At 34.8% G+C, this 20524-nt stretch overlaps 1 protein-coding gene across 19 annotated transcripts in view; it reads left to right on the forward strand.

Annotated features, from left to right (window-relative positions):
• The window catches only part of IQCM (IQ motif containing M), a 480596-nt gene that overhangs the window by 172844 nt on the left and 287228 nt on the right, over positions 1 to 20524 (forward strand). For all 19 annotated transcript variants that reach the window (XR_012079786.1, XR_012079787.1, XM_072975871.1 and 16 more), the window contains one exon: positions 18978 to 19068. Coding sequence is in view for 17 of the 19 variants with exons in the window: in XM_072975871.1 (XP_072831972.1) it covers positions 18978 to 19068 (91 nt within the window). In the remaining 2 variants the exon portion in view is untranslated. The remainder of the gene's footprint in view (positions 1 to 18977; positions 19069 to 20524) is intronic.

Genomic DNA, 20524 nt, shown 5'->3' on the forward strand with positions numbered 1-20524 from the left:
TGGGTAAAGAGTGAAGGACAGCCAGAACCTGGCATTCTTCGCATCCAATACAACTGTCAGATGCTCAGGACCCCTTGCAGACTGCCTCTTCCAACATCAAGGAACTCAAGACAATTATCTTCCAAACCATATGTGTCTGTTGTAACATGCATAAACTCTAAGTACATATATTTGTAGTTTCAAAGCATTATTATTCCCTCTTTTTTTGCAGATGAGGAATTTGAGACTCATTGTGTTTAAATAAAAGGCTAAAATCACAAAAAAAATGGCACAGCAAGCACTACAACAGTGGTTTAATTCATAGTCTAATGTTGTTACCATTAGACTGTTCTGCATTACTGCAAAAGGATCTTTGGGCTATGTTGGCATGGTGTTGTAGCGAGGGCTTTGCCATTACTTTATCACTGCTGTTGTACATCTCAGGAAATGAGTGCTCATTTTGCTGTTCTGTTGTTGCATTTTGGTTCTGTTGATCTAGTGTGTTCCAACATCTTTTCCTCCCTTTAGTTTAGATAAATCTAAATTTATTTATTTCTAAAGGACCATGGCTTTCTCGAAGTTCTAGGAAATAGGGTCAAAACAATGATATTGCTTGTTGTCATAGAACTACAAAGCCGTAGAGATAAAATATCCATCAGACACAATTTAGTCTAACTACTCCACCTCCATTTTATGAATAAGAAAGCAGAGGTTCAGAGAGTCTCAGTAAATTACCACTCAAGGTCAAAGGTTTTATTGGTGGATAAGAGAAGACCAAATCTAGGGTTTTGTTTTGTTTTTTGTTTGTTTTTTTGTATATAAGATTCAGTATTTTTGTTACCGCACTGCATTTCATTCTGAAAGAAAAAGATTTCCAGGATATTGGCAGAAGCTTAGTACCTTCTCAATGTGTGTTCTAAAATTCTGTTTAGTTACAGTAGTAGTTTTATTTTTCATGTTCAAGATAATCAATCTAGGTATTGAAATGACAACAGAATTATAATTTCTTTAAATCATGGGTTGCAAACTTAAATACCCTTCTAAGATCAGCAGGTAACTGAGACAGTGGGATCAATGGGAGGAATGACATCTATGGCAAACTGGAGAAGGCACACCCATTAGACACCCTGATTTATTTCTTGAGCATCATACATCCCCTAAATCTATATTGGCGTCTATATTTGGCCCTCCAGCTGTCATTTTGCAATACCTGACTTGAATAACATGGTTTTAAAAGATTTGCTATATCCTTACATGTGACTTTGTCACATAGACTTTCAGAGCTAACTAGGATATCAGTTGCCAGCTGCTCTAACCGATCATTATGAAAGGGAAGCAAAGGAGCTTCAGTGACTTGCTCAAGACGATTAAGCTAGTTTGTTACACCACCTGTGACTAGAACCAAATTTCCAAACTCCTAGTCCTGTATTCTTTCTATTTCATCTTGAAACAGTTTTTAAAAAAGAATATTCAATATTGTAAGAAGCAGCAACGGGCAAATCAGTTTTGACATGCAGCAATGCATCTTGTTGATAACCTCCCAGAAATTGGTCAATAATTATTTATTGAGTATATTACCACATGCCCATGCTAAGTGACATGAGGCATACAAAAATGTGTCAGACATCTTTGTTCATTTCTATCCTCTCTAGTTGGGAAAGTGAAAACTGATACAGGAGAATAATTAAATGCTAGAATCTTTGGCATTGACTTTAAGTATAATAAAAGTTGGGAAAAAGAGATTATTGGGGACTTGAAGACCTTAATTCTCCATTTTCCTACAATTATCTTTAGTAGTATATTTAAGAGAATGCTTTGTCATAGCCAAAAGAATATTATGGTATTTGCTGGAGGATGCCAGTACTGGAATTACACGTGTGAGTGCATGTCTGTGAGCGTGAGAGATATTGAATTGTTATCTATGCTGTTCATTCTACATGTTAAGTCTTCATTTTTGTCCATTGGTATCTTAAACATCTCCTGAGCCCTATTTTGAAGTTAATGGCGAGTGCCGAAATTGATATAAGCTGTGCTGGGATGGAGAGAGAGAGCTATCCTCTGATTGAGGTATTATAGGAATATCAGTTAAAAACAAACTGTGGCCCTCTGTGCCTTTTAATGTATGTATATCAGTACATCATACATCAGTATGTTTGTTTTCCTTCCAGCAGTGTTTAAGTTCTGTTTTCATACGCTGTGATACTGTAGTCAGCCTTACCCTAATAGTTTTATCCTGGTAGGGAATTCCTCTCCCATGTCTGTTTTGTAACTTGGTTGGCATCCCTAGCAGATTTGTCACTTCCCCCCTTTTTCTCTCTCTACCTCAGATGCTCGGTCTTACTGCTCTGTCTGCAGAACTCTCCCTTCTTAGGTGCTTTGAAATTAATCCTAATATGAGGGTTGGTCAACTTTTCTTGAAAAGGATCAGATGATAGTAAATATTTTGACTTTGTGGCCCATATGGTCACAATTACTCATCTCTGCTTCTGTAGCAGGAAAGCAGCCACAGATAATAGGTAAACATACGGGCTTGGCTGTTGTCCAGTAAAACCTAGTTTACAGAAACAGGTGATAGGTTGAATTTGGCCGTGGTCGTGGTTTGCCAACTCCTGCTCTAATCCTTTGGTATCTTAAGGAATGCTTACTCCAAGGGTTGATCAAGATGATATCTGATTGTATAGGAAGAAGCTCTTGTTTATATTTTTCTTTATTTTCTGATTATAATTCTGTTTTTGCTTATTTTATAACATACTTGATGTGTTAATAAAGTAGAATGTAAATATAATTTATAGTTAAATAACTATGCATATATTGGGACACCTACCCCCAAATTTTTGTACTGATATTAATGTGCAAAAAAAAAATTGGAAAATTGGAGAGGCTTCTACTCCAACATTTCACATTCTTCACAAAGACCATGCATTTGAAAATAAACCTCTCTTATGCTTACACACAAGAAATGCACTGTTAGTGTAGGGAGTTGTGACTGTGGAGTTGTAAAATAGGGAAAGGGTCCTAGAGACTTAGAATCTTATGCATTCTCTCTCATTTTTATTGGAACCATCTCAGCTGGTCAACAATTGGCCATTAGTCTAACTTTCCTTTTAATAGTAGTCATTTTCCCTTTGGTAGTATCAAGAATATTCTGAATTGTTACTTTTAAATATGATTCTTTTGCCTTTTTTAATTGAAGTACAGTCAGTTACAATATGTCAATTTCTGGTGTACAGCACAATGTCCCAGTAATGCATATATGTACCTATATTCGACTTCTTTTTCTACGTTAAGTGTTATTCTCTAATTCTATGGATGGCGCAGATCATACATTTTCTAGCATTTGTTAACCCCCTGGCGTCTGACAGAACGATTGATACACAAAGAGCAGCATGTTCATAATTAAATGAAGGCCCTATAGTCTCTCAAGAGACCACAGTTAGAGGCCTTGGTGTGCTGTCTAAACCAATGCTTGCCTACCCTTTAAGAGGAAGTAGTGATAGTTCTGGTTTTGCATGTGTTTTGTGATCAATTTCTTCCACTTCCTCCCCCTACCTAATTCTAAACCTGCCACTGGGAAATGTTAATTTTTAATTTTAATATGAATTACAATTAATTGATTTTGAGAACTTTTTGTCAATTTCATGAGGCTGTTATGCAATTTCAGTACTTTGGGGCTACCGTAAATCTAGAGTCAGAATGTCCAATACAAGTGGCTAATATAAGTAACCACATTAAATCAAAAGCTTTTTAATAGTGTAATATTATTGCTTTTTAAGTAGCCTACATTTATCCTCCCAACAAAGAAGTTGTATGTTTTAAGTGATGTTGCTGCTAAGTATTTAATTGTGCATCATTTAAAGAGAAATTTGCAAATGTAAAATACACCAATAGTTTTGCATTTTTAGTGTGATCTTGTCAAGTTAGAGTTTAAATTAAGTTGGAAACACAAACGAGACCATGCTAGCATTCTATCTCAATCAGCTTTCTGTATGCCCATGGTCCATTCTGTGGAGGTTGGCCCTGTCTCCACACACCCACTTTCAGGATTACCTGGATTCCTGTTGGAATATTTGAAACTAGAGTAGCCCCTTTGAACTTTAAGTAGTTTTGTTAATATGTTCAGCAGTATTACTCATTGTTTGTTTCTTTGTTAAGCACTAGATGGAAAAGTTACCCTCTTTTAGGGTAACTTTTGTAATCTTTCAGATAGCCACATTTTAAGCATAAATTTCCTCTTCCTACAAAGGAAATATTCTTTTAAAGTGTCAGAAGGAAATAATTTCAGATATTAAAACTTATTCAGAGCATGCTTAAGCATGTCACTATTTAAGTGTCCGTCTGTATTTGCTTACTTCTCTTTTTGCTTTTTCATGCTTACTAATGGCTCTCAGTTACTATTTGTAATGAAACAAACCAGACATTTAAACTTGAGGAGGCATCTTGTGCAGTTGGAAAGACAAGAGGAGGGGGAGGATAAACCTTGACTTAGTGCTTGATTTTTGACAAGTGCTTCTCTTGTATGAGAAGCATCCTTTCTTGTGTCCTACTGTGCTTGTCATTATATTTATTCATTTATTTATTTATTTTTATTTTACTACCAGACAGATTATGCTAATAAAAAATGCATGCAGTATTTGGGTAGTGAAATGCCAAACTGCTGTGGGTGGTATGTGAGGTGGGGGAGTCATGCCAAGTAATAATCTACAGGCAGAAACAGGTCATCAAGTGTCTATTTAGAAAAATTGAAGGTTAAATGCCTGTCGTTATTTGTAGATGTCGATCAGTATATTGTTCAGTGTCCGATGAGTCTTAATGCATTTATATTTATGACAGATATGTTATTCTATCCTTGTTTAAATAGATTTGCTTTAACACATTGAGACACCCATCAAGATATATACATAGAAAGTCACTCAATATTTATACTGGATTAGATCAGATGACTGAATTGAGCTTTCGGGTTTGTTATGTGAGAGCATATGGGCAAGTTGTAGCCTAGAAAAGATGTATGGTATTTTCAGTTCCCTTTTAATTATAGAATCTTATCTACAGCAATAAAAGTTTATATTTAACTTTATAAGAACTGTATGCAGTGAGCAAAATAATTGCATGCACTCATGCATCTGTAGAACATAAATTAGATTTTGATAAAAAGTAAATTGATTCTTGATAAAGTTCTGAATGCTAATGGGACAGAAATTCCCATCTGACTCTAACCATTTTCTATTCTTGCAGTATCTTTTGCAGTGATATAGGCTGCCTTTTTTTTTTTTGGCACCCACATATAGCAGATAACTGTGAAACATTTCAAACCTCAAAGTGACACTAAAACTGTGAAGTATGAAATGGAAGTGCCAGAGCGTGTGAGACATATTGCATAGCGCTGCTCAGTAATTCAGTGTGTGCGTGCAAGAGAAATGCCAACACCACTGCAGGATGCAACATGATTAATGCTACCAAAAATTAATACATAAAAACAGTCTCTATTTGCAAACAGTCCCTAATGCCTTTAAGTTACCACCTTCTATGTTTAGCAGTCCTGCCCTAGTGATGACACCCCTCTCACCCCATGAATATCTGCGGAGAGGAATACAATTTATAAATGAATATCCTCCTTGCTATGTCAAGGTTACTAAATAGTTACGGTAAAGGACTGTGGTATTTTATGCTTCTCCATGAGTGCTTGTATTTTTCCCACCTGACATGTGAAGATCATTAGTTTTATACTGGTTTGCCTTACAGCTGTCACTGCCGTAATGATTGTTCTCTTCCCAAGTTTCTTCGGACAGTCTTTCAGCTAGGGTCAAATGAGTTCTTTGAGTTCTCAAAACCTCATTCAGGGCCTATGTTAGAGTGTCCTTAGGTTTTACTTGCTTCTGAGACTCAGTTTGTTCATTTGTGTGTCTCACTTTTGGGAAGCATGTTCGAAGGGGTTTGGAGTTATTACCAAGTATTCTGTATTTCCTAGATCAGACATAATGGGAAGGAAACATGTGTCCCTAGGAATGTGTCAGCCCTGTTTATGTTAAGTTGCACCTATCTGTCTGTCTGTCTGCCTACCTAGCTTCCTACTTTTCTTCCTTCCATCTATTCATCCATCCACATCTGTCTATCCTGATAAGAAACATGAGTTTTCTGCGTCACAGACAGACTTTATTACTCAGAGGGCATCCTACCTCAGGTTCGTCATGCCTCATGTAGACTGGAGTGAGCACCACAGAAGAGGAACTCTGAAATTCTGATTTTAAGTGCTTATGTAGGGCATTTGGCACATTTGCATCTCCTCCCCTGTAGAGACAGAGAAAGAGAGAGAGGGGAAGGAGGGAGAGCAAGTGCTTCATGAATGTAAGCAAATCCATTCTGGGAAGAGGAGGTGAAGTGACAGTCCCTGAGTCTATCACACTTTTGAATATAAATAAGTGGCTCCAGAGCAGGTGCCTCGAAATCTCTCCAGGGTCTTTACCTTCCCTGGTTTGTTTGCTATTCAAGCATCTTTTAATGCAGGTACCGGAATTCATTGCTCAGAAAGCCATGGCAGTGCAGAAACGTGAAAATATTTATGGAGAATTATTTCTTGACACCTGTTTCATTTTGTGTTAGTGAAATCAAGGGATATACTGACTAGGGATATACACTGGTATTTCTTCATCAGGTCGATTTGTGAGAGTCATTGAATTACAGCCACATCTTTGGGTTTTTGTTCTTGCTTCTTTGTTTTTAGTTTTTTTGTTGGAGAGCGTGACCCCAAAAGGTCAATATACATACACATCTTTTGGGCAATTTTGCTAAGCCTTTGGCTATATTTACTTGGTAGAGATTCAGCTGTTTCACTAGAGGGTGACTGGCATTATCTTCCTTTTGGGGAATAGTGTATACTGCTTAATTTGCAAAAGGCTTGATGAGTACTATTGTATTTTATGACTGGATAAGAGAAATGAATGCTTGATGGAGAAATTTTAGGCATAGGAATATTTATTTAGCATGATACGACTTTCTGTTTTGTTTTCAATCTGTTATGCTGTTACTAAAAGTTTACATACTTGGTACAATATTTTGGTAGCACTTTATCTTATGGCACTTCTGAACTCCACTTTGGAACATGTTATGTCTGCTTCATTTCCTATATAGATATAATCAATGTCATGTTATAATTCTCATCATTATGACCATTACCCTCACTAATTTTACTGAGCACTTACTATGTACCAGGCATTGTGCTAAGTATTTTGCATGTATTATTCACCCAGTCTTCGTGGCAGCCTATTATCTTCATACACATTTACAAATGAAGCTCAACACAGATGTAACGTAACTTGCTGAGTGTCATACTGGTGAAAAAGTTCAAATTTATGCCCCCTCAAGTCTATCTGCTTTCTTAACCACTTCTTCTGTGTTACCCCTTGTAAATAATACAATTTACCCACCTGTAGGATGAGATTCCCATACCTGAAATATATTAATTAATGTAATAATTTGTACCTGGTAGATATTGAATTGATTGATTATACTTGAGTAAAATGTCTTAAAGCTTATTGGAATTGTATAATTTTTGTCTTCCTTTTCATTGCTTTTACATTATATTTTTGTATTCCTGAAAATAGTTATCTGTTCATTGTTTTTTAGAACGTTTAAAAATGGTTTTAAAAACATTTCACACTGTTGTTTTATTGAGGTCTAAAAGAGTGGAGTTAAATTGTACTGAAAAAACACGGATTAACTTCCAGTTCTGCTGACATCACAGAGAACTACATATTCTCTGAATTTAATTCAACTCCACTTTTAGTTCCTGGCTGAGATCTGTTTGTTCATTCAGCATTTATTGCGTACCTAATACGTACTAGGCTAGGTACTGAGGTATTTGTTCAATAGATAAATGAATGAGTACCATTACTGTGGGATTAATAGGATATAAGCTTTCAGAAAATCGTGATGATGTTTTCCCCTTGTCTTCTAACCTCCATGGTCTCTGACACATGATTGAGGAAGGTAATCGATAACAATTTGTTAGTTGAAGGATATTATATTAGACAATAATAACTACATCAGGATGGAGAAGAGGACTGTAAGAGAAATCTGAAGTATTCAGACAACCTGTCTAGCGCAAATATCTTTACTGCCCTCTCTGACATGACATCTGAAATTCATTACATCTGTACCTAGTAAACACGTTATTTTATTTATTCGGTTAATATTTATTGGGCGCTGATTTATGCTATGTGTGAGTTAGAAAGGGAACAAAAATTTTCCATTCTTAACTAGCTTATAACATACCAGTGAAAAAATTCATTCATTTATTTAATAAGTATTTACTAAGCATCTATTATATGCCAGTCACTCTTCTTGACAGTAATGTTATCATTGTGAAAATGGAGCTTATATTCTGCTGGGAGAGGATAGGCAAAAAGCAAACAAACAGATAAAGCAAGATAATCACAAAATGTAAAGATCACAGTGAAGAAAACAGAGTGATACAATAGACTGTGGGGACATACTTTAGATGCAGATGTCATGGAAGTGTCTCTGAGGAACTTATATTTGATCTGAGATCTGAAGGAAAGGAGGACCAGTAGTGTGTTGGTAAACTAGCTGTCTGGGGGTGGGAGGAAGCCTGATATAACACATCTTAACTTTCATGGTGTAAGTATTTCCACTGTGAGTGATTTCGGGCTACCCAGGGCTTAACCTCTGGATGGCAAAATTTATGTATGACTCTTGAAAGCTGGTACAAGTCAGCTGCAGCACATCACTGGCAGCAGTATGAAGAGAAATCCGGGCAGTGAAGAAGCCCCAAGAAGAGGCAGGAATTGACTTATTCAGGGTCTTGAAAAGAAACCATTGTGGCTGTCATGTAGTGGCTGAGAAAATAAGCCATGTGAAACCATGTGAGAGAGATGGGTAAGAATCAGATGATGTATGGCCCTGAGGTAATGGCAAGGAACTGCTTTTTATTTAAAGAGCAGTGGAAAGTAATTGAATAGTTTTAAGGCAGATGTGATAAGATTTCCATTTTAAAAAAGATACGTTGACCTGTATGTATAGAATGGGGTAAATGGAGGCCAGAGAGAAAACAGGAGACTAATTAGGAAGCTATTTTTCAGTTCTGGCAAAAGATAATGTTGGCTCAGATTGGGTTATTGTTCAACACATATCCACTCTCTTCCTCCTCCACCTTAGGTTGGAATATGCTTTCCTGCCCCACTGACTTTGAGATGGGCCATGTGCTTGCTTCGGCCAACAGGAGGTGAGAAGATGTGATGCAAGCAGTAGTTTTAAATGTGTTAGTGGTTTAACTTGTCTCTTATATTTCTTGGTCTGTCACAAAAAGACCATGTCCCAAGTAGCTGCACCCGTCCAGTGTGGCCCCTCTAAGCCAGCTGCCTCACAGGCTGAAGCAGAACTGCTCTGGCCAAGTCAGAGAACTCTGAGCAAAAAAATCTAAACTTGTAATCCACCGAGTTTTGGTTTGGTTTGTTATGCAGCATGATTATGGCAATTGTTGTGGTGGTGGTGAAATTGGAGAGAAATGGGAAAATTTGAGATATATTTTAGTTATGGATTTCTGGTTTGAGTTGGTGGCCGTATGGTGGTGTCATTTACTGACACAAGAAAGACAAGAAAGAGCAGTTTCTGAGGGGGAAAATCAAGAGTTTTATTAAATATGTTATATTTGAAATACTTATTAACATGCAGCTTCACATGTAAGACGATTGTATACATGAGTCTGAAGTTTTGAACACAGTATGGCCTGGAGGATAAAGTTTTAGAGTCACTGATGTGTGGACATATTTACCCAAAGAACTGTTTGAAATCTCCTAAGGAACAAGTGAAGTTAATACAAACAAAAGGGCTTCTGATAGAGGCCCATGGCTCTCCATCTTTTAGAGGTCTGATAGAAGGAGGGTCAGCAGAGGAGACTGAAAATGAGCAGCTGGGTTTTCACAAGACCAAAACCAGGAGAAATTGTTGTCATATAATCCCTGCACAAGAGAGCCACTATTGCCATTGTGTACTGCTGAAGGCCCAGTAAAATGCAGAGATATGTCCAGTGTGTGTGCTACTGTGGCGTTACTGCATCCTTGGTAAGTGATGACTGTGCGAGCTGGATTCCTGGTGGACTGAAGACTGAACAGGGTGAGGAAGGGCACACAGTTTGTGTGTAGACAGCCAGTTTAAAGTTTGCTGTAATGCAAAGAAAAATTGAACAGTAGCTAGAGAGGTTTTTGTTATGTTTTGTTTTGGAGTGTGAGCTGAGATGGTGACTGCATTAAGTGGTAATCACAGTTAAAACCTTTTATTTGACCTTGGTTAGTTCTTTTACCCACCCCGTTTACTATTTATTTCAAGTCTTTACACTGTCCTGGAGACCCTTATTAAATTACTATCCTCTCCTCTCAGTAAATAGCCTTGCTTCCTACTTCATGGAGTAAATAAAGATCTTGATGAACTTGCTGAGAATTTATTAATAGCCACCTAAAATCTTATCTACCTTTTTCTTTCAGAAGATGCCTATTTTCTCTAGCTAAATTCTATCCCATCCTTTCTCTTCTCTGTGGGACCTACCTCATCTGTTACACATTATTTACTTTCTTCTATATCTCCACTTTCTCCTTTCCTATAATATATAAGCATCTTAAAGTCTCTCTTATCTTAAGAATATAATGACATGAAAACATTCTGTTCTCAAACTTATGTCCCTATGGTGATGATTTCATCACTCTTCTTCTCTTCAAACCACATGTCTTGAAAAGAGAGTCTACTTTGTAGTCTCCAATAACTATTCCTTCAGAGCAGTGAAATCTTGCTTCCACTCCCATCTTTCCATTAAACTGTCCAGCAATAACCTCCCAGTTACAAAAGCTAAGGGATATGTTTTATTCTTTGTCTTAAATTTATGAGATAATAGAAATGAATAGTCATAGCACTGCAATTGGAATTACTCAATTATTTGTATAACTGTTTAATTATTTAGTTAGTATAATTCCCTAGAATGTAGCCTTCATAATCCCCTGATTATTTTTTGCATCTCTGATGCCCAGCAGACTGCCTGTCTCATTATAGGAATTTGGTGAATATTTGTTGAATGAATGATTGAATAAGTGGATGATGGATAAAAATACAGTCCTTGTCCTCAAGAGACCATGAAAAAGTTTACAATTTACTGAGGAATTGGCATTCTATATAACACACATGTGCTGGAAATTCCAACAGTAGAAAGTCATATGACATCCACCCAGCCCACACACTAGAATGTGAAATGTCAGTAAATTGCAATCTGTTAATCTTGACTAATGAATCTGTCTATAAATTTAAAACTTAATGTTTTAAATTTTATTATAATTACTTCATATAAAATTGAATAGGATTAAAATAGCTCTTAAAAAGAAAGGTAAGAAAAGTATTTTATAATCACTCTATAAAAAAACTACAATCTCATTTTTTTGAATGAAAAGGATCTGAATTTAACTAACCTGTGTGAAGCACTTTCATAGTATCATTACGTCTCTACATAGAAGAGACCTTAACACTATTCTAGCTCAACTATTTTCATGATATAAAATCCCTTTTATAATATTTTCTGGAAAGTTCCTGTCCAATCTCTGCAGGAGACACCTGTGATGGGGAACACACTTCTTTTTATGATATTCAATTTCTGAATTATTAAAACTAAATTCTAGAAAACTAGTTTCTAGTAACTTACATTGTTGCAGTTTATTATTTAAGATTTAAGATAGGCTACTTCTAGCCACCTGAACTAGAACTCCTTTTTTTTTTTTTTTTTTTGTGAAAGTGAGAGAAGCTTTATAAAAGTTGGGTTAGAAATGGGAATCAGTTGAAAGAGGAATATATATAGTATCAATCATATCTGAAAAAATTGAAAGAAATTAATCCATGTCACTGGCAAACAAAAAGCAATAATATTAAAAATTCTATGTAACTGAATAAGAATTGTTAAATATTTTATTGATTGATTTGTATAACAAATATATGATGAATGTGTTAGATATTACAATGAGAGGCTGAAGATTCAAGGGGAATAAGTCCCAGGGACATCATCCCAGAGTTTACAGACTAATAAGGGGGGAGGTAGGCCAAATAGTGTTCCCCAAGTTGTATCTTGAAGCCTAAATGACTAGCAAAACAGGCATTCCTTCATTCAACACATTTTTATAGAGCATCTGAGAATCCAGAATGGAAAAAAACAAAACAAAACAAAACAGAAGAACAAATCTAAAGAGGTATTTAGGGCAGAGCCTAGCTTCTTTTCCTGGCAGTTCCTGCATGTCTCTGGTGGCCCTGAGCTTTCATTTTCATTGCACCTTCCATGTGCAAGTCTCAGAGAAAATACTTGTGACACATGCAAGATGGGAAGACAGGTCAGAAACTCTGCCAAATCTAAGACTTCCCCAAAAGGTGGGGTCATCAATGAAAGACTAAACCAGGAAAATAAAAAAGCCTTGCTTTGTAAGAAGGAAAAATGAAACAAACCTGACTGTCTGAGCTTTGGTACTGAAAGAAGAGAAAAAAAGAAATTTTGTAATTCATAACCACACATAAGCTTACCTCGGATTGAATCAGAATCCATATTAGCAGTATTTCAAAAATCTTAAGTGAGAAATTAGTTTAATGTTAGTATGAGTTGAAAGTTCCTTCAACTGCCTGAAGGAAAAACAAATTATTTTTTAAGGAATGGATCTTAATCTCAGTTTGCAAACAATTCTCATTCCTACAGAATGTAAGTTTACAATTTAAAAATATCACAAACTGCATGAGGAAATTAGTCGCTGTGAGTGAGAAACTTAGCCCTTCAGCTCCCCCAAAATGAAATTAGACTTTCAAAGACCATAGATACTAGAATTGTCTGGTATAAAATAGAAAATAAGTATGCTTAATATGTTTAAAAATTAAAAGTATGAAAGTACGAATGAGCTAGAGACTATTAAAATGTTCAGGAAGATTCGATAAAAACTAAAAGAACTTCTAGAAATAAAAATATAATAATTTAAATAAGAAATGTAAGTTCTTAAGTACAGATTTAGTAGACCTGAAGATAGAATCAGTAAAGTAGAAAAGGTATCTTGAGAAATTTACAAAATGAAGCACAAAGAAAGGGAAAATATGAAAGACTAAGAGCTCTGGAGAGTATATGGAAAACTTTTTAACATAAATCTAACCAGAATTTTTCAATTAGGAAACACTAGAGAATGAGGAAAAAGTAATTTTAGAAGATATAATGACAGTTGCTTCTTGGAGATCTGATTCCAGGTCTGGGACAGGGAAAGGACAAAGTGAGCCTAAAACTCTCACTGTGGCAAAAAGGAAGAAATGGCCAAAGACTAATGGAGATAGGTGAAAATGGTAGAGGAACTGACTGGCCAATTTTGGCATTATGAGCACCAAAAAGAATAATGGTGGAAGTAGATTATAACAGACTGAGTTAAAAAACGAATTAATGTGTCCCCAAAAGGAGGAAAAAGGGAAAAGAAGAAAATCCTTTACAGATTAATGCCAGTTTATAAATGCAGAAGTCATGATAAAATTACAAAAAACATCATTTTGTAATTTCCAGTGTAATGACTGACTTAGGCAAGAGTAATTACTGGATGTTGAAATCTTTTTTTTAGAAAAGGTGATTGGGGAACAGCTAGAGTATCAACCAGAAATTATTTCTTAATGACTAAGGGAGAAATATACCTTTATAATAGAAATAATTGGCAGTTACCACCTGAATAAAATGATAAAATTTAGCAACATCTTTTGGTGAGATGTAATAGGAAGGATACCGTATCACATATGTACTATTCCTGTCAAAAGTATTTAATTTCAGTCTAGTCATAAAGAAACAGTGAAAAGAGTTCAGATTGCTTTCAAGAATATCTATGTCAAAAAAGGTGAAAAAGGGTAGGAAGTCAGGGTTACCTAGTTGAAAGACATGCAAGCTACAAATACAATTTAAAATTTTCTTGTGGTCTTATTAAAAAAGGTAAAGAGAAACATGAAATTAATTTCAATGATATATCTTAGTTAATTTAATATATGAAAATATTATTTAAACATTTAATTACTATAAAATTATTTACATGTACTACATTTACATGTAGTAAATCTTAGAAAATTAGACTGTATCCTATACTTACATCTTAATTCAGAGTAGTCATATTTTAAGCACTCAGTATTCATATGCTGGTGGTCACTGTATTCGACATGGCATTTCTAGGTTAAAATAGATCTAAGAGATATATATATGATCTTTGATTAGAGCCTGGAATGAAAAAAAAAGTCAAACAACTAGAAAGGATGTTTTGGGGACAATTAGGGGAACTTGTATACAGATATGCCTTAGATAATCTTACTGTGTGTCAATGTTAATTTCTTCAGTAGGTATTATGAATATATAGGAGATGTACTTGTTTTTAGGAGCTTTAGATGTGTTATTTAGGGGTGAAATGTCATAGTGTTTGCAACTTACTTTCAAATTGTCCAGCCAAAAAAATTGTGTATACACATATATTTTTAAAGGTGTATGCATATACATATATCAGCTACAAAGTATTTGATTTAAACAACTAAATTAAGAAGCTAAATTTATTAGCTGAATACAGAACAACGTTAGAGGATATACATTTTCAGACAAGTATGGAACATTATGAAAATTGACTATACATTGATCTGTATAGTAGGAGTCAATTAATTTCAAAGAATTTGGATATATATAAATCATGTTCTCTGATGACAGATAAATTAAATTAAAAATAATAACAATGATAATTTAAAATCCCATAATTTGGAAATCAAAGATTATTTATGAAAAGTATGGAGGATGGTGGATTGAAGAGTATCATGGTTGGAGGCAGGAATCCAAGTGAGGAAGCCATTAATTAGTGTTCCAGAGGAGAGATAATCAAGGTCTGTGTTGAGGTATTCTGAGTGGGAAAGGGTGGAAGGGATTAGATGACTGATTGTATGAGGAGGCTGAGGGAGAGTGAATAGTAGAAAGGACTTCTGAGTTTATGGATGGATGATAGTGTCATTAATTGTGAGAGGGACATGTTGATTGGGATGTCTTTGGGATGTACGTATAGAGATTGTTGGTTATTCAAATTTAGCACTTGAGAGTAGTCTGAGCAAGATATATACATTTTGTGAGGCATCCACATTTTAAGTGACAAATATAGCTGTGGGAGTGGACCAAATCATTCAAGTAGAGGGTTAGAAGGCAGCCAACGAAAGAGCTTGGGGTCATACACAACAGTGGGAAGTGGTCAAAGCAAAATGAACCCATGAAGGAAACAGGGAAATAGTTGGAAGTGAAGGAATTTGAATGGATAATTGATTCCAGGTGAAAGAATGACTGATTCTAGCTGAACTCTTGGGAAAGCATGGAAAATTGTATTCAGGACTAGAGTCCTTTGAGAGTTCTAATGCCTTATGTTCCATTTGTTTGATTTCATTACAAAAGCTGCCAGTTATTCATTGCTTTACCTGTATTTTCTTTTCCTAGTCTCCTTGTCTGCGACTTACTAATTATTTTAACCAGAAGTGATTTATAATTTATGTTTCAGAACTGAAATTCTAGAGTTTGGTGTATTAGTTTAAAGACTAGATTTTACATAAAGGGAATAATTATGAACTCAGAGATGTTACAGTTTGCCTAAAATCATACAGTGAGTCTTGTTCCCCATCTAAAGGCTTATCTACACTAATTAGAAGTAATATAGGGTTTCCATATGCTTTAATTGCCTTTCTAGAAATCTCCCTTAACTCTATCCTATTTTTTAAAGGGTATAACTGCACTTATTTTCTGTTTCGGATGAAGTACTAAGATGATTTAATTAAATGGTACTGTAGAGAGATTTCAGTTTATCATTTAAATGGATTATGCGTAAAGTTTTTAACAAACATTTTTCCCTCAAAATGGGCATATCTTTTGCTTTATTAATTATTTTAGTAACACAAGCTTAGTTCCTTTAGCATCAGTGTAAAATTTGCTCTCTAGATCTCTTAGTTGCACATCTCATGACCTTTCCCCTCATCCTTTTTCTTCTTCCCTTTTCTGCAGTGATTTTCACTATTAGCCATACTGTCCATGGAGAGTGGCAATCCTGTTTTATTAATCACTATATCGTATATCTCCCCTACCTAGGAGTTAGCATAACAATTTTCACTAAGTGGATAGTCCTTAAATAAGTATAATAAACAAATAAGCATATTGGATATCATAGTGATTAAGAATGCAGGCTATAGGGACTACCTGCCTGGGTTTGAATATTGCCTCCACCTACTGTTAGCTGTATAACCTTGGGAAAGTTAATCTCTACTTCACTTCAGTTTCTTCATCTGTAAAATGGGGATAATAATGGTACCTAATTTATGGGGTGGTTGGGAGTATGAAATACGATAATCCATATATAGCAATTAGCACACTTAGCATATGGCAAATATTTTCAAATGTTGATATTTTTAAGACTCAAACTTATAAATTCTTTCTCTACTTCTTCACCTTATTGTGATATTTCTCAACTTTTATATAAAGTGTGTCTTTTGAGCTCTATAATCACCCTCCAAAATAAGCAAGGCAGAAATTATCCTCTTTCCATAATTAGGCACCTGAGGCCCCGTGAGGTCTGCAGGGGATGGTAGAGCAGAATGAAAAAAGGTGAACTTACAGTTAGAGGGATACAGGTTTGAGCCTTGGCTCTGTACCATTTAACTGACAAGATCTTGGGTAAACTGCTTCCCCAGTGTATAAAAGGGAATAATCACAGTACTTCAAAAAATACACAAAAAAAGAAAAAAGGTTTTGAGGCTTAAGTGTGAGATTATTCATAGGGAATGCTAACTAGCACCCTGGTATATTATAAATAGTCAATATACCACAACTTCTTATCCAGTCATCTGTTGATGTACACTTAGGTTGCTTCCATGTCTTGGCTATTGTAAAGAGTGCTGCTATGAACATTGGGGTGCATGCATCTTTTCAAATTGGAATTTCCTCTGAATATATGCCCAGGAGTGATAATGTTGGATCATAGAGTAACTCTATTTTTAGTTTTTTAAGGAATCTCCATACTGTTTTGCATACTGGCTGCACTACATTCCCACCAATAGTGTAGGAGGGTTCCCTTTTCTCCACACCCTCTCCAACATTTATTGTTTGTGGACTTTTTAATGGTGGCCATTCTGACTGGTATGAGGTGATACCTCATTGTAGCTTTGATTTGCATTTCTCTGATAATTAGTGATATTGAGCATTTTTTCATGTGCCTATTAACCATGTGTCTATCTTCATTGGGGAAATGCTTGTTTAGGTCTTCTGCTGTTTTTTGGATTGGGTTATTTGTTTTTTTGTTACTAAGTTGTATGTGCTGTTTATGTATTATGGAAATTAAGCCCTTGACAGTCACATCATTTGTAGATATTTTCTCTCATTCTGTAGGTTGTCTTTTCATTTTGTTTATAGTTTCTTTTGTTGTGCAAAAGCTTATAAATTCAGTTAGATCCTATTGCCATTGACAGATGACTAGATAAAGAAGTTGTGGTATATATATAATGGAATACTACTCAGCCATAAAAGGACTAAAATAATGCCATTTGAAGCAACGTGGATGGACTGGGAGATCATTATACTAAGTGAAGTAAGCCAGAAAGTGAAAGAAAAATAACATATATCACTTATATGTGGAATCTAAAAAAATGACACAAATGAACTTATTTATAAAACAGAAACAGATTCCCAGACATAGAAAACAAATTTATGGTTACCAGAGGAGAAAGGTGGTAGGAAAGGATAAATTGCAGATTTGCAGATACTAACTACTGTATAACTATACATAAAATAAATAGGGGTGAAGGCATAGCTTAGTGGTAGAGTGCATGCCTAGCATGCATGAAGTCTTGGGCTCAATTCCCAGTACTTCCATTAAATAAACAAAGAAAGAAACCTAATTACCTCTCCCATTAAAAAAATAAAATAAACAACAGGTTTCTACTGTATAGCACAGGGAACTACATTCAATATCTTGTAGTAATCTATAATGAAAAAGAATATGAAAATTTATGAATGTACATGTATGACTGAAACATTATGCTGTACACCAGAAATTGACACAACATTGTAAACTGACTATACTTCAATAAAAAAAGGTCAGTAAAGCATTCTGCTTTCCATGTCTCCAAATTTTTTATATTCTTTGTTATTCATTTTAAGTCTAAATTACATAATTCTGTCGACTGTGCTCTTTTGTTAGCACTGACACACCAACACGTTTGTAAATATTTCTGAAACAGAGTGTTTTATCTCATATGTTCTCTGTATCTTTACTATCTTTTTATTATACTTGAGCTGGTAGCTAGCAGGTCCTTAATAGATATATGACAATATATTATTGCAGTGTTTCAAACTATGTGTTAGCCCCATTATCTGTACAAAATAGAAAGTAACAGATATTTAAAAAATATTTATCTAAGTTTATTTTAGACTCAAACTCAATTTCTTTTAAAAACAAAGCTTTGCCTTTTCTGGAGTTAGTCTTTCTATCAAATGGAGGAGACTTCTGGAGAGCTCAGTGCCCCTATTTATATTAACTGATGATTTCTACATTATTTTAAAATAGCAAGCTCTCCTATAAAAACTAAGTCTTACGAAGATAAAAATGATAATAATGCTGATATGTATAAACGAGGGTGCTTGCATTCACTAGTATGTGCTATATACTCTTGCAGACATTTCTCTGGAAGCTATCTCCTTTCTGATATATGATATTCATTTACTCTATACTTCTACTCCTAAGTTTTAGTAATTGCAAAACATCTGAGGAGCATGGGTTGGAAAAAAGCACTCAAATGTGTTTTTAGAGTATCTTTGTGTTAGTAATTTTTTTGAACAATGTTATACCTCTTGTTATTAAAAAATCTGTGATTTGCAATTTAATTCAAAAAATGCACTAAGAACTTGAAAACAAATAGTATACAATTAAAGCTTTTTTTTCTTCTTCTTATTCCAGAGCAAGTTAAACTGGGTAAAATAGTGACTAATATTGAATCAGTAAGTAAAAAAATGGAGAAAGAAAAGCAGCAGCACCACGGAAAGCCCAGGTAACATGTAATCAGCGAACCTATAGAAAATATAAACTTTTCTTATACTTTGCCAGTATTTCCTGACCAATTGTTATGGTTTCTCAATTCTATTAACAACTCATGCATGAGGCTAATTTAGCCTTCTGCTTGAGTACCTCAAAGCATATCAATTATCAGAATTTTAGTTTTCAGTTCAATTAACTTTTGAACTTGAGGATGTCTGAGTAGTTAAGCAAACCATCTGGGTTTTACAGTGCATAAGCTCAAATCCAATTTGTGGCTTTCTTGAGAAAAATGCCATATTTTACGATAATATTACATAAGTTTAGAATTTTAATAGCTCATCTGCAGCAATTATGGAACAGAGTAGAGTTATAATTTTTCTTTTTTAATATAATAATTTATAGTTAGTCTTTTCTAACAGAAGGTAAAGCTGATCCTACAGAGCATAGTTTAAAGGCAGGAATTTTGAGCATTTCTTCTGCTTTCCAAAGATGTCTGAAGATGGGTCAGTTACTTTTCTGAATTATTTCACTAAATAGCAACATCATATTTGAGGTAACTTTACAATTGAGTATGTTACTGTCGGCCTGAAAGCTACAGATAGAATCTCTAGAAGCCTTTTATTGTCTAGGGATATTAATACTTCTAGAATGTGAATACTGCTCTGTTAAAATGTATTTTTCAGTGACTTGTTTTACATTAATTCATTATTTAACATGGTCAGAAATCTGGGTCATTTAATTGTGAAGGAAAAGAAATGATTTATTGGAAATTTACCAGTTTAAAGAAATATTCTTTCTGCCTTTATTAAGTTTATCGAAGACCCAGGTTAGTCTAGCAGAGTGTTAGCTGTTAAAAAGAGTAGTTAATATAGCAATTTAACTGAACAGTTTGGAATTTTAGGAACAATTTAGAATTTTAGGTAAATTTAGTTTAGAATTTTATAGGTACTAGATAGTTTACTGAACTAATTTGAAAAACTATCATTTTTGGTATATTTCGGTGGGGTGGTAATCCAAGGAAGAAGAATAATTTAGTCTTAGGTCTCTAAACTGGGACAATTGAAGCACTCATATGTACCCAATATAGGAGCACCTAATTACGTAAAACAAATACTTAACAGACATAAAGGGAGAAACTGATGGGAATACAATAATAGTAGGAGACTTTAACGTCCTACTAACATCTGGACAATAGTCTAGACAGAAAATCAATAAGACAATAGAGATACTAAATGACACAATAGGACAATTAGGCTTAATTTATATTTTCAGGAAATTATATCCAAAAAAAAGCTGAATATACATTCTTTTCAAGTACACATGGGACATTCTCTAGGATGGACCACATACTTGGACACAAAAGAAGCCTCAACAAATTTAAGAGGATAGAAATTATTTCAAGCATCTATTCTGACTACAATGCTATGAAACTAGAAATCAACAACAGAAAGAGAAATGAGGAGAAAAAA

The sequence above is a fragment of the Vicugna pacos genome, chromosome 2 (assembly GCF_048564905.1).
Source record: "Vicugna pacos chromosome 2, VicPac4, whole genome shotgun sequence".
Taxonomy (NCBI): domain Eukaryota; kingdom Metazoa; phylum Chordata; class Mammalia; order Artiodactyla; family Camelidae; genus Vicugna; species Vicugna pacos.